Below are 15,111 nucleotides of genomic sequence, written 5' to 3'. Positions count from 1 at the left end.
AGGAGAAAAAAAGCACAGGGAATCAATGCCTTATTTCTATTGCCATGGTTGGTAGAGAATTCCAATAGCATTCTAGTCAAAAATATCTGTTTGAATAGGTGATGTGATAAAGTGATAAAGTTAAACACAAGCAAACATAACAATGCATTTCAGACCAGATGGAGAGACCCTTAAGCTTATTCACCAACATCCTTACACAGTGCACCAAAAGAAACCCCTCTGGCAGTTTTAGCCAGACAACCATCTGCACCTGAAAGCATTACACCCTCATACGGTGGAGAAGGTAAATGCAAACACATTCAAGGGACAGATTCTGTGCAAATATTTCCCCTTTGGTAGCTCCCATCTCAGTGTGCCCCCAAACAAAAGTAGTTACTGCCCCTTTTACACTTACCATGAGACTCTGCAACATAATATTTGTTCCTCTTTCCCCGTTGTTGGAATACATAGGCTTTCCAAGCCCTGAATATCAAACTGTGGAGAAAGTGCCTGAAAAATGAAAGAAGTTATTTGGTAAAATAGCTACCAGTGCCTAGAAGTGGGATTCTTTCAAGGTCAGCCGCATTCTAAAGATATGCTGGATATGAGATTTTGGGTTCACCCTAAGAAAATAAATTTAAAGAGATAGGAAGAAAGATAAATTAAAAACAAGCAACAAAGACACTGCACTTGACCTAGAAGCACTACTGGTATTACTTAGCTACTAGTAACTTCTTCAGCACCTAATGCCAGTTGCTCATATTACCATTTATGTACAGTGATAGAAAGTAACTTGACAAACCTGTAATGGCTGTCTGCTCTGAGGCTGAGCTGCCTTTCTCTGCACACAACCCACCATTCCCTCCACACTCTGAAAGTTTTTCGAAGGATCTGCTGCTCATACAGGCATCTGCACAGATTAAAGATTTACAAGAGAAATTTCAGGTTTGTTTTCAAGGTTAAATATGAATAATATTAATACAGATTTTCTAATCTTATCTGAGTAACCTAACAGCATCTATTGCATTTTAGAAATGCTACACTACTGTGATACTTAAATGACAAGAAGCAATTGGTTCATTGATTCTTATAGTCAAGAAAGGAAAGGCAGACACTGACTGATCTGCCAAATATCTGAGTGCCAGTTGACCTGACACATATGAACAACTGACATCCTTTTTGCTCAGTTCTGCTTTAAAGATCACACCACTGGCCCCAGTGATAAACAATGATGCACACGTGGTCCCTGCCCAATTCTGTTCTTAGTTTAAGATACTGAAATAAATACAAACGCTATTTATTGATTTTATAATGCAATGATATTTGCACTGTATTCTTAGAAGCAGCGTGCTGATCTTAAGTCATCCTAAATTTAAAATCTTCCCAGAGACCATTTAAATAGGCTTAAAAACTAACAACCTCGGTTTTGACACAGGTAATGTACATCACTTCTCCTTCCACATGGGTGCTAAAGCACAGAACAGATTTACAAGTTCCATTTGACCTTCAAATCATTTAATTCCAGTAGAGCAGCCTCTATTTTTATACCCTACTTTAATCATCACACCTGACCAGGTAAGAAGTGATGCTACATTTCTACTGAATTGTGAACAACTGAAAATTCAGATAGAGGAGTGGAGCTGAAACATTCTTCCATGTGGTCAAGATCATCTGATCTTGGTTTATGAAGCTGAAAGCCTCAGCAACTCAAATATGAATACTTCCCAAAATCTTCTTGACTATTTTTATTTTGGATGAAGAGAAGGAAAATGGAAGGACCCATGCAAACACAGGGGAGCAAATACAAAGCACTCAGCAAGCCCAGATGACCTTTAAGAAATGGGCCACATCAACAGGTTCAGAAGCCATCTATGCTCCTCACTGAAACACGCACGGATCCTCCCACAATTCACAGCTACCTACCCTGTGCCAAGATGCTAAGCCATTCCAAGCACTCAAGCAGGGAAAAAAGAAAAAAAGAAATGAGCTATACATTATTTGTTTGATTAGGTGCACTAACAGAACATCACAAATAAAAGCCATGAGAACCAGGAAGTCCTACATCTAAGGAGGCAGTTAATCACTGTTTACATCCCTTGTTGAACATCAGAAAATGTATTTCCACTCATCTTCCTTGGTAGGTAGGCAGGTAGGTAGGTAGGTAGGTGGGTGGGTAGGTGGGTAGGAAGGAAGGAAGGGAGGAAGGGAAGAAGGGAGGAAGGGAAGAAGGGAGGAAGGGAGGGAGGAATCACTGTCCTGAGTTTACATGCAGCTGAAGCGAGCAATGCAAATTCAGCGTATGGGATGGAAGGGCAGAAAGGTTCACAGAACAGCTTCTGTTCAGCAACTGAGGCAGGGCAGGAGGCATTCAGTGCTGCACAATGGAAGTGGACAAGGAGCCGCTGGGCCTCGCTCCGACCGTAACAAACGCAGCTCTTCCCACTGGGAGCTGCACCGGTTCCCAAGGGTGTGGTGAAGCAAGAATGAACACGCCAATTAAAATTAAACAAGAAAAGAGAATCAAAGTGTTGGTTTTTAGTAGCTGATAGAACACCTACAACAGAAGCGAATCATTTGCCAAACAATTTCAAAGTCAGATGCACGTATGTAGACATGCTAAAAACAATACTTCAAGCACTAAAATGAACTGAAGATCTGTTTGTGTTCGAGATTAGGTATAAATCTGAAACATCATTAAATTTAAAGCAGGTATTATAATCATACCCCATCATCTGTATGCATGCACAGTTGAATTTCATCAAGACAACACAGTTCCTCTGAATTTAATAAGTAAGCTTTAACCACAAATGTTAAAAAAAAAAAAAAGCTATTAAAAAAAGCAGAAGCAAGAAGAACATCCAAAGAAAATCTTCAAATTACCTCAACAGACATCCAAGTGTTTTCTTGTCAGCCAGTAGACTCTTAGCCCAAAGTTACAGTACTAAACCATATTTAAAAAACAACAATAAACACCCCCCAAACAAACAAGCACCACCAAAAACACAAAAATCCATAGCACTTCATCCATTGAACTTCACTTACGTGGCTTTGGAAGGGAGAACTTGTCCAAATGTCCTTTTTGCCCAGAGATAGAAGAACTTCCTTTCTAGGTAACTGAAACAGAAGGAAAGCTTAGAATCTTTGTACTCTTCCCCTGTTAACACCCAGGCAGCAGTAAGAACAGGAACTAAGGCTAGTTATAATGTCAGTAATAACACTACGGGTCTGATTTTACAGAGATCAGGGGCACATACAAAATATTTACAGCCTGACATTAGTACCTTTAAACAGAACTACTCATCCAGCATAAAGAGAGGTCAGTGCACCACTGCAAAGCCGAGGTGTTTTCAAGCAGCCCACTTGCCTGCAGGGATACGAAATATCAGGCTGCTGATTAACTGGGGTGTGTTCTGTGCTTTAAGGAGGTAACATTACTGTTTCTCTGCAGTGAATCAGCTGTATCAGACTTTCCAGAACAGTTAGGCCACTCCATCATCTACCCCTGATCCCACCTCCCCCACAGTTCTGCCTCTACAGGCACCAGCTCAACATGGCAGTCTGTGACTGCGATACCATCGGCCCTGTTTTCAAACGGTGTTAAGAAATAACTGGTTCAGAGATGGCCCAATAAGCAACAGAGCTGACACACAGCAATTACAGCACACTGCCACGCAGAGGGCCTCCCTCCTTCAGCAAGCCTGAGCAGCTGCTCCACTACTTGAACAAAATACCACGCTTTTGATCTATAAATAATTACTACCCCATTTTAGTCAAAATTACTTCAACAAACAAAAGTAAAGAGAAAGAAGAGCAAGATTAAATTATTACACCTCGACAGGCTTCTAGCAACACATGCTGTTCAACAGCCATTGTTAAACTTGACATTAGAAAATCAGAAATGTAGGAAATCTGAGCAAATACACATCCTCAGGTTACCACAAGAAATACCAAAGAGTAAGACCTCTGCTTGAGCCCCATTTATACTATTAAAACCACACTTCTCCATGTGTGAGCCCCCTGCTGTGCTCAGTAAAAGATATATAATGTCTTTATCACCTGATTTGGAATTCTTTTAACCTTCTTCCCTGACTCTGGGCATACCCAACTTGATCCAGACTGTCATCACATCTGTCCTGAAACTGCCTGACAGACAGGCGAGCAATGGATTGTCCAGCTGCACGCACCTCAGGCCGAGGCAGCAGTTGAATGACACGGACCTTGCCAGGCTTTAATCTTGAAAAAAAAAAGAAAAAAAAGAAAAAGAGAAATATTTTGCACAAAGCTACACTAATGCAATGATTTCAGTAAATTTAATATATTACAAAAGCATGCAATTGCATGTAGAAGCTGACAGCTACACGATACTACAATGTTTCCCTGACACCCTGCCTGTTTTCACAAATTCAACCACTAAAAAAGCAGAATGAAACATAACTGTCCATCTAGTTTCACATGGTTTGGAAAACAAGAATAATAAAGAAAATCCAACCAGATGAAACTTGCTGGACCAGTTGTATTGAAGCCTTTCCCCAAACAAATACTGCTGTCACCACAAAAATTTGCACATTAGGACAACAAACATTCCTGAGCTCCGTAACAGGCAACAGAATCGAATGGGCTCAAGTCTCACCCTAGCAATCAGCTGAACTGAGCTAGGAAAAACACGGCTGCAGCCTGAAAAAGTCTTGCTTCCACAAAGTCATTGGAACAATCCACACCAATAAGTTGCAGGAGATCAGCTGAGAAAGTTTGCACAGCACTAACAATACACCACTGAAAATGGACAAACAACCAACACCCAGTAGTTTAATAGTAAAAACCTCGTAGGAGGAAACAGGGGATTTTTGGACTGTTCTGTGTGCTGCAAGGAGCTAAAACAAAGCCCATGAAACAATAACAAAATGTACTTTTTGCAAAAGAAATAAATTCCTCTTCTATAAAACATTATTTGAATGTCTTCAATAGGAGGTGGGGCCCATCCAGCTGACAAAAGAATTCTGTGCATCTGAAGATGTGCAGTTAGGGCAGCTGTATCCACTTTGAAGAGTTTCAGTTCAAGCGCTTGTAAAATTACCTGCAAGAGCTTTCAGCACAAGTTTTTGTACACATCTACAAGGCCCAACTTCCTCTAAAACCTTCTGAACTGTTCTAAGGCAAACTTAGTTGAACTTTCAAATTCAAAAATTTCTGTATGTTTACCCAAGCAGCAGACACACTGCTTAAGGAACACTGCTTTTACTGATAGCGTTATGATAACATAAACCCATGAAGTCATCTGGTTACTCGTGAGCTTTTTATTTATTTACATTTGAAGAGGAACACTTTCTGATTAATAACATTCCATAGAGACCAATAAACATCCATATGAAAATAGACGTCTGTTGTCTTGCTGAATTTATAAGATGTCATCATAAAATTAATAGCCAAGGTCTTTAACAAAAAAGCATGCTATTATTGCTTACCTGCTTTTGGATTTCTCCATTTTGCTACAGTCCCAAGGCTGCAGGAAATAAACGCATTCGCTGCACCGAGCTGTTGTGTAGCTTTGGATAAAGAAATTTGTTCTGATTACTCATGAAGTGAAACCAATTCCCCCTGTCCCATCACAACACATCCTGCTGAAGAGTCTGCCCCCTTCTTTCTTACAGCCCCTTTAGATACTGCAGTGCTGCTCTCAGCTCTCCCCACAGCTTCTCCTCCCCATGCTGCAGTCTCAGCTCAGCCTGTCCTCACAGGGAGCTGCTTCATCCCATGCACTCTGTATCTGCAGAATGACAGGAACTCCACTCACCCCACCTAAATATACAAAGAACATTGTGTATTTCTAGATGTTGAACATGGAAAGCATCCACCTGCACACTCGCAGCCTTGCTCATGGATCCGTAGGCAATAAACAGCCATAATCATGTGAACCCTATGACAGAAGCTGTGCCTGGGTAAAGCTGTGCTAGAAAGATGGTGTAAAGTGGAACAGATGACCACAGGGCCAATCGAGGGATAGAAAATCACTACCTAACCAATCTGACTCCATTTTTTTAGAAACCTCCAGCATCCACAAACACAAGAAAACAAATCAAACAGTGAACTTCTGGGCATCACAGAAAGTCAGGCTCTGTACAAAGCCCAGCACCCACAGATTTCAACGTGTAAGATTGAAGTTGTGCCAGAACACCTTGCTGCAGCCAGGCTGAATTCCCAGAACGGGTCAGAAGGGCCCCTCAGCCCCCAGCCCACGCCGCGCATTGGCCGGGCTGCGCCACACAGCGACCTCTCAGAGCCTCGAGCCGTTCAGAGGCGGGGCCGCTCCTCCCGCACGAAATTCCCCACAGCAGAGAGGATGCAGAACCCGAGCGCTTTTTGCGCTTCCGGACAAACGGCCGAGAACCGCAGAAAGCCGACGCGCAGCTCCGAAGCTACCAGCCCTCACCCGGGGCCGAGGTCGCCATACCGCCTCCAGCCCGTTCCCTCGCCCTCTACCCTCACCGGAGCGCCGCAGCCCGGCGCGTCCCCTCACAGCGCGGGACGGAGCCCCGACACAGCCCAGCCTCGCACGGCGGCCCCTCACCGCCGCGCCCCGCCCACCACTACTGAGAGAGGCCGGAGTGCCGCCCGCGCAGCGCGGCGCCCCCTGGCGGCACGGAGGAGCGGCGGCCGATCGCGGGCCACGGGCCGCTACGAGGGGAGTGCCGCTACGAGGGGAGCGCCGGAGCGCTGCGGCAGGGGCAGAGCGGAGCGACGCCGTCTTTTATTGTAGGGAATTTCTGCCTCGGGTATCCGTTAATTCGCATTACACCGTTAGGCGCTGACAGGACGGCGTCTCCGCCGCCGACTGCGGTGACGCGTGCCGGGCCGTCCCCCCGCCCGCGATCGGCACCGCAGCGCCGCCGGAGCCGCGTTCCCATCCGCGGCGCCGCTCCCGCCCCGCTCCGCTCCGCCGCCCCGCCCGCACGTGGCGGCGCCGCGTCCCTCGGGGCTGCCCGCCCGGCCGCCTGCGGGCCTCGGGGCACCGCCCGCTCTCGCTCACCCGGCGCGGCGCTCGGCGCGGAAAGACAACGGCGGGACGAGACGTGGGGCGATGGCGGGCAGCTGGCGGTGGAAGAGGTGGCTCGGCCCCGCGCCGTGCCCGGCTTTTCCAGTCAGGCGCCGCGCGGGGGAGCCCGGCCTCGAGCGTCCTCCGTCGCGCCTGCGCGCGGGCCATTAAATGGGTGCGGGGCGGGCGGCGGAAGGCCCCGGTTACGGCGGCTGAGGAGAGACAGAGTCGGGCGAATAGGGAGCGGGCGCGCGAGGCAGCCGCGGAGGGGCCGGAGGCGGGCAGGGCGCGGAGCCGGCCCGGTGCGCGTGAAGCGCCCGAGGGGTGAGAGCGGGAGAGCGGGGAGGAGCGCAGCCGGAGCGGGAAGCGCCGCGGGCGACCGCGAGGCCTCGAGCGGAACGCGGCGCCGTGAGGAGATCCGCGCCTCCTTCTGCGCCGCGCCGGGCCGCGGGGCGAATCGTGCCGAGGGCGCTCCGGAGCCGGGCGCTGCGCTGCGGGGGGCGGGCCGGGCCGGGCGGGGAGCCGCTCCGATGGAGCCGAGGGAGCGGAGAGCCCTTGTGCTGTTGTGCTGCGCGGTTATCTGTCTGCTCGGCTGGGTGCGGGGTTTGCTCCGGCCCGGAGTGTTTGCTCCTGACGCGGCGACGCGCGTTCCCAAATGAAGTGTTTCGTTTGTTTTTCGCTAGGTCCATGGTTAAAGGCTTTGACGTAGCCATGGATAAAAGAGGAGGCATAACAGAAGCTGAGAATGGTGATGCTTTTCTGGAATTGAACAGAACTGCGACGAAATACCCCCATCGCTATACGAAAGTAAGTGCCTGTGGAAGTTGTGCGCGGAGCTGTTGGCCGCGGGTAACGAAGGAGGGAGAGCATGGTTGCAAGCAGCCTCTGTGTGGGTCAGGACTTGCTGGAGGACACAGGGCACACTTATTTGTGATGTAGCTGCACAGCCCTGTCCTCAACAGACGTTTCGTTACCACTGCTTTATTGTAGTACCTGAGCACTTTGGAGCGTGTGCTGGAGAGGCTGAAGCATGCTGCTCTTCTAGCTTTTCTCAGCATTTGTGCTTCATAGTTCTATTTTCAGCAGTGTTAGTTTAAATTGGCCAATTTCTTTACAACATACAGCCCACCAGATGTAATTGCAGCTTCAGTCTGTGCCTGTTGAGATGCCTTTTGTAATTTTACTTGCAGTTGCTCATAGTGAGGTTTTAGAAGCATGTTCACATGTGATTCTAACTAGTGCTCAGTGTGAAAGCTTTAGCACAGGTGCTCACATTTAGCTATGATAACCATTGTTCTTATACTCAGTGTATTGACTAACTTGCAAATAAAGATCCTTTCAATATGGAGTTAATATACTGTGGGGCTTAATGTTCAAATTTTGTTTGGGCTTTTGGTATCACTGCTGAAACATGCTTTTAGAAAACTTTTAATGGCAGTTGTTTTTTTTTTTTCCTGTTGCTGAAAGCTGTGGGAACAGGTGGTCACTGCTTTGTGTAGAAATCTATTAACTTGTTTTACAGCAAATGGCTCAAAGTGTGGAACAGAGTGAGACAGCATGCTGCTGCTGCTGATTGTGTTATCTTACTTGAGAAATACAGAACTGTTTTATTCTTAGAGATTGTGTATTTTTTTAAAAGGAGAAAAGTTATCAGTGAGACTCTGCCCTGCTGAGATAGCAGGGCTGCCTTATTTTGACTAGACATTAGAAAGAAGCCAAGCAGCTTGGTGTCACAGTGGCAAAACTGATGTGGGAATAGTATGGCTCTCTCTTTCCCTCCCTTTTCTTAGACGAGATGTACATCTTAACTGAAGATGCAGAGGGTAGTAGTGTTTGGAACTTGATATTGAATTATTCCTGAAGTGGAGGAGAGGAGTTATCTTTAAACTGCCTGTTAGAAAATCTGTGCCTGTCCTTGCTTGGTATTGTTCAGCTCCTCATAGAAAGAGAAACTGAATGCAACTGCAAGTTGAGTGCTTTTTTGGTCTGTACTCAGTGCTGGTGCTTAGTATGTGAATAAAGCAGTGCAGCTGTATATCCAGTATTGTTATTGCCTGTAGTTCTGATCAGAATAAAGTGGCAGAATTAGTGCCAGAAAGCACCAGTCTATTATCTGTTGGTTTCCAAAGAGTCTGATTTCTCACCCTTCTTGACTCTCTTAAAATATCTTGCCCAATACTGCTGTTTTTCTTTTGGTGAACTGTTTTGTTTGATATCACTGACAGCATAAGTGGTTTTCACATGATCAGTTTAGTACTATTCAGGGGTGGGAAGGACACTGCTTCAGGGCATGTGCTGCTGATTTAGAGTAGGGAGAGAGCTCCTCTAATAATTTAGATTATTTTACAGTGGGACAACAGCTGGTTCATGTGATGAGTCCTTGTGAACTGCTTGAACATGTGTTCAGTGACAGCTAAAAATACCTTTTTCTCTTTCCTTACAAGCACTGTTGTGTGAATTAAGAAAAAAAATGAACAAAGGAACAAAATAAGCTGCACTGTGGAAGTGCTGTCATCAGTCTACTCTTAAGACAAGATGTTGTCTATTCCAGGCTGTGTCTTCTAGTGCTTTAGAAGCTGTTGCTCCAGGGTGTGCAGCTCATAAATGAAATGCTCTTGACTTCAGTAGAAAAGTTGCAATGAAATCTGTTTGAAGTCTATGAACTCCCTCTCGTGGCCAACAAAATAGTGAATTTCCAAGTCTGGTATTGGACAGTGTTGTCAATAGTCCTCATACCTACATCAGACTATGATAGTATTACAGCATTGATGTTCCTCGTAGATCAATGTTTATTTTGGGAGGCTGTGGGCAGAGAGTCCAGCCTCCTTCTGTTTAAATATTTGCTGTCCAGGTTGTCAGATGGTGCTGGGGAAGAACTCGTTTTGCTGAGGACTAGTACAGGGTTGTGCTCAGGAAGTACATTTTATGGTACCTGGGTAAAACTTGGCAGCTTTGTTAGTGCTTGTTAGTGCAGCCACTGATCTGGTTTTAGATGCATGGGGATGATGATGTGAAAGCTGTTGTGTAAATGCTTTACTCTTAGATGACGGAGCCTTCTTCAGTATGGCTGATGTGGTGTCTACTGTTAGAAGGGAGGCAGGTTGAAGAAAGGCCATCTACAGGAGATATGTAAACAGTTAGAGATGTGCATCTTTACTATGTGTAACTCTATGTGATTCAAAGCACTGATCACACCATAAGAGCTTTTTGAATGTGGCAAGCTTCAGTGAGAGGGAGATTGCCAGTCTCCCTGAAATGGCTGGCTAGTCAGGGTGCACAGCTATCAACTCAAGAGTGTGTTTGGTAGCTGGTAGGAAGTGTAAAACTGAAATATCAATCAGCATCAATTTGTCTTGGGTAGAATAAACTATAGGTGATATTTTGTAATGGGTGATGGTCAGAAATGGCAAGCTTGTCTGGAATTTCCAGATCTGCTTTAGTAATTGATGTTGTGTAATGCTTTTATTTTTACAAACTGAATCTTGCATAGCATTGAACACAGCAATTTTCATTCCATCTTGAAAACTTGCTGGCTCCAATGTCAGTATATCTGTTGTGCTTGTAAGCTAAGTTGTGCATGGAAATGGATGAGTAAACAAGGCTGGTGTAGACAGCCTTAAGTGTTAATGAAGTCCAACCTGACCTAGTAAGGCTTAGTACTTCATGTCAGTGTGGGCTTGAGGTTAATGTTCATGAGTAAAACTTATTCTTTTGCTCTTGTCATCAATAGTAGAGTAGATATGTGAAGAAATATGAATTTACTTGCTAAGCACTGCTGCTACTGCTTTGTCATATGCTTGAAGTCATTCTGATTTGTCATACAAGTCTGTATGACTAGTTCCAAATTATTTTCAGAAACCAGCTTTCAGGATCATTCAAACTGTTAATTTGTTTGGAAACCTTTGGTTTCTGGATTATATGAGTCCTACACTGACTCATATAAATGTTGTCTGAATTCTAAGTTACTCAGTGAAATACTCTCTTGGCACCTAAATCACACTCTAAAATTTGTTCTGTGCTGATCATGATGCTGTAACTTACCCTGCAGTGTATCAGTGTTACAGGTGAGACTCCCTGATTCTCAAACAGCATTACCTTGTCTCCAGCACAGTAGACAGAGCTAATGGGAGGTGAGCTGTATGGTCCTGATTAATGGATAGTTTGCTCAAAGGCTACTGGTGAAAGAACTGAAAAATAAACTAATTTCAACTTTTCACTGTGTTATTTAACAGGAAATGAACTAACACATTGGGAAACATGGCTTGTCAGATGAAATGGCTACATTGAATAGGTGGTCTGGAACAAATATTTGAGTCACTTAAATCTTGTCTGGGTGAGAATTCAAACTGCTTGCTTTTTTTCTAGGAGGAACTGCTGGATATTAAAGAGCGTCCCTACTCTAAGCAAAGACCTTCTTGTCTCTCTGAAAAATATGACAGGTATTTTCTTGATTATACAGAAAACTGCTTGCATCAATTTCCAAAACAGAAGTTAAAATATCAAGTAGTTCTTAGCTAGAAAGTTTCTCTTATTTTGCTGCAAGTGTACTGAAGTATTTTCAGAAGTAATAATCCAGTAGAGGAGGCTGGATGCTCTAGTTGGGAAATTTATGCTTGGAAATGTAAGATTCATCAGAAAGTAACTTTGCACTGTGCAGATCTCATAGACATGCAAAAACTATGCTTCAGCATGATTTTTGTGCTGTTTGATTTACTTCAAGTGGTACCAAGGATATAGGTGGGTGTACAGCACTGACGAGGTCATGTTGCAACAGGCTGACTTGCTTAATGGATTGCTCTCCCACGTTAACAGCGTACCTCATCTTAAAATGAAGGTGAGAGGATTCCTGGCTTGTGCTGAGAACATTGCTAAACAGCAAGATCTCCAATACCAGATTGGTTTTTTTGCACAAGTATGAGATTGAGAGAATTTCCAGAATGCTACTGAGACACTTGATCCACTTGAGTTATTTTTATCACCATGTCAGGCAAACTTCCCTGATACTTAGTGGGATAACCCATGTTCTACAGTCTAAGCATATATGATATACTTACATTTGTGGATCTGGAATACCATATGAGGTCATGAAGTGTAGTAAGTCAGAGATTGAGAAGTTAGGTGGGAGGTGGATCTCATTTGTGCAGATGGTGAGTTCTAGTTTTCAGCAGCAGTGTTATGATTTCTTTACTAGACTAGTAGTAAGCAATCCTGCAACTTTGTTTTCATAGTGATGGTGTCTGGGATCCAGAGAAGTGGCATGCATCTTTATATCCGAGTTCAGGGAGGACTTCACCAGTGGAAAGCTTTAAAAAAGATTTGGATTCAGATCGGACTTCTCTTATGCGTAGGATAGTAGGTGAGTGTGCTCTTACAGTAGAGGAATCAAAGTTAAATGTAAGCTGCTGGCAAAACCTTTCCTTTGGGATGACAAATGATAAAAATATCTGAAAATTGATGACATGAAATAAGTATCAAGGAGACATTGGTGATTCCATGTACAGCTTGTTTCTGGTATGCAGGTAACTCCATGGAACTTAGCAGTCTGTTATCACCTACTATTTTTTCAGGGTAGTAGTAAGTACATATGTAATTATGCAGTTACAGAGGGTAGTTTTCTGTGCTTCAAGATTGGGTAAGTACTTAGGAGGTCTAGATGAGAGCAGGGACTTTCTGGGTGATGGAACAATGATTCCTAAATATCCAGCTGTGAATTTCAACTTTCATCTTTCTGTGGCGCATGGCTAGGTTAGCCTCACAAAAATAAATTATGGATATTATCCTTCAAAAAGCTCTAGGATAGCAGCAAGGCTGTGGAATAGAAGGCTATCTTGTGGATAACTAGCTTGTGCTTGCTGTTACATTCAACTAAATACTTTGTGTGATCTTTGATTTGTAGATCCGAGAGAGCGAGTGAAAGAAGATGACCTGGATGTTGTCTTAAGTCCACAGAGACGAAGCTTTGGAGGTGGCTGTCATGTAACTGCAGCTGTTAGCTCACGTCGAGCAGGCAGCCCATTAGAAAAAGAGAATGATGGTGTCCGTGTTATTGGTGGACGTAGGATTGGCAGTGGAAGAATTATCTCTTCACGTAACTTTGATAAAGACCACAGGGGTGGTGAAAAAGATATACGTGATTCTAGAGATGCAAGAGACAGAGATCGTGAGAGGGACTACAAAGATAAACGCTTCAGGGTTTGTTCTTTTTTCCTGCTTAGATATTAACGTGGTTTTGGACAGTCTGCATTAAAAGTGACAGGAACAAACTAACTGCAGTTCAGTGTTCCACACAAGTGGGCTTCTTAAAGAGAATCTTTGTGATCTAATGGATGAGCGCTCAGAGCTTCAGGTGCCAATCCTTTTCCAGAAGAACTGGGATACATCCAGTTCTGTGTATCCTACCAACATCTCCTGTGATAAATGCAAGATACTAAGAAGTCTGATAGTTCGTAGTTCTTGACCTAGCTGTTGTCAGCAGATGGAAGCTTTTATGCTTCAAGATATTTGTTTTAAACAATACAAAATATCTTCCTCTTGGGAAACAGAACTGAGTTTATACAGGCCTTTGCAGACCAATAGCCTTCATTGTTGAAGCAGAAATTCAGCTGTAAAGTTTAAAATTGAATAAGCAAGCTGAATGTGCTTTAAAAAAGAAAAACAAGATGATGGGTGGGAAATAGTGTCATCTGCTTTGGAGGTCAGGGAGGAATGTTATGAAACTACATTCAGTGGTTAACTTAGTATTTTTAACATCCCACTTCAGAGGGAATTTGGTGATAGCAAACGTGTCTTTGGGGAGCGGAGAAGGAATGACTCGTACACAGAAGAGGAACCTGAGTGGTTCTCTGCTGGTCCTACAAGTCAGTCTGAAACAATTGAGCTCACAGGCTTTGATGACAAAATTCTAGAGGAAGATCACAAAGGGAGAAAACGTACAAGAAGGCGCACAGCCTCGCTGAAAGAAGGTAATGGTACATCTGACAAAGGCTGTTCTGTCTGTTCCGTGCTGCTGGATGTAGACATGATTCCATTACAGATACGGGCAAGTGTCGGGGTAACGCAGTTTACCAGCCTCTGTCCTGCATAGCTTTAGGTTGTGCTAAAGCAGAAGGCTTATGAGCTGGGGAGTAATATTGTATCACTTCTAAGGTTTTTGCAGTCTGAAAGGCAGAACTGAGGGTCTGGAAGAAACTTTATGGATATGGACAGCTTTTGGGAATTTGTAGGATTTTGTCTGCTTCTGTATCCTAATGATAAAGAATTGGTTTAAACTAAGCTAACTGCTTTGAGATACTTCAAATATTCTGTTTCCTATGGTAGTGCATGCATTAGAAATACTGGGTTGGACATACAGCTGTACAGCTGCGTACAGCAACATAAATTTAAATTGAATTTGGAGGCTAAATCTGAACCCTCTGTGGTTGTTGGACATCGCAGCTCTACCACTGCCCTAGCAAAAACTGTAGTACAAACTTGACTGAGGCAAGGAAGATGGCTGCTTAATGCTAACAATTTTACAGCTGGGCAAAATAAACCTGTACTCTTCAGAATTAAGCTGTACTGTATTAAGTGAATACATAGTTCCAATTACATTAGGTTTGTATTAAGTTTCAGCTTTCTTGCAAGCTTAGTAACCCTTTATGTGTACACTTCTCTTGCTGAGGGGAATAGGAGCAATACTTAGATTACTTACATACTTAATATTATGAAGTCTAATATTATTAAGAATGTTTATATCAAGTACCAGCTTTCAGGGAGCCTCGTCTGTGGAATTTCTAGGAGGAAAGCAGAAGCTTCCAAAGGATTCTTCATGGAAGAACAGCTGCTGTTAACATACTGGAATAGCTGTATCTGTTTGTCTGCTTAGTGTAACAGTACATCTCATCTGTGTTCTGTGTACTTTCTTGGGTTGATTAGGATACGGTTAATTACTGTTTCAATGGCAAGTCTCATTTTCACATTTTGAAGCAGATAGCCATAATTACAGACTAGATTTCCTTTACTGAAGATGTAGCAAGTCTTGGTTTCTGTTGTGGCAGACTGCAGCCATTGCAGTATAGATAACTTCTGTTGGAAGGAGCTTCAAAGATCCAGTCCAACTCCCT

At 44.0% G+C, this 15,111-nt stretch overlaps 2 protein-coding genes across 5 annotated transcripts in view; one reads left to right on the top strand and one right to left on the bottom strand.

Annotated features, from left to right (window-relative positions):
• The window catches only part of SFI1 (SFI1 centrin binding protein), a 26,534-nt gene extending 19,377 nt beyond the window's left edge, over positions 1-7,157 (bottom strand). The window contains exons 1-6 of the mRNA XM_048963731.1: positions 7,004-7,157; positions 5,442-5,522; positions 4,036-4,212; positions 3,022-3,093; positions 782-889; positions 395-489 (exon numbers count right to left, since the gene is read on the bottom strand). Of these exons, the coding sequence (XP_048819688.1) occupies positions 395-489; positions 782-889; positions 3,022-3,093; positions 4,036-4,212; positions 5,442-5,461 (472 nt within the window). The 5' untranslated portion in view covers positions 5,462-5,522; positions 7,004-7,157. The remainder of the gene's footprint in view (positions 1-394; positions 490-781; positions 890-3,021; positions 3,094-4,035; positions 4,213-5,441; positions 5,523-7,003) is intronic.
• EIF4ENIF1 (eukaryotic translation initiation factor 4E nuclear import factor 1) overlaps positions 6,571-15,111 on the top strand; it is a 21,402-nt gene continuing 12,861 nt past the window's right edge. For 3 of the 4 annotated variants that reach the window (XM_048963739.1, XM_048963738.1, XM_048963735.1), the window contains exons 1-6: positions 7,209-7,333; positions 7,693-7,816; positions 11,375-11,448; positions 12,238-12,365; positions 12,906-13,201; positions 13,770-13,971. In XM_048963739.1, the coding sequence (XP_048819696.1) occupies positions 7,697-7,816; positions 11,375-11,448; positions 12,238-12,365; positions 12,906-13,201; positions 13,770-13,971 (820 nt within the window). In that variant the 5' untranslated portion in view covers positions 7,209-7,333; positions 7,693-7,696. Of the gene's footprint in view, positions 6,730-7,208; positions 7,334-7,692; positions 7,817-11,374; positions 11,449-12,237; positions 12,366-12,905; positions 13,202-13,769; positions 13,972-15,111 lie in introns of those variants that run through there. The other variant, XM_048963737.1, reaches the window with a different exon arrangement.

This window comes from Lagopus muta, chromosome 17 (genome assembly GCF_023343835.1).
Source record: "Lagopus muta isolate bLagMut1 chromosome 17, bLagMut1 primary, whole genome shotgun sequence".
NCBI classification, from domain to species: Eukaryota; Metazoa; Chordata; class Aves; order Galliformes; family Phasianidae; genus Lagopus; species Lagopus muta.
The sequence above is the reverse complement of the archived record's forward strand: the minus strand, read 5'-3'. Positions and strand labels throughout refer to the sequence as shown.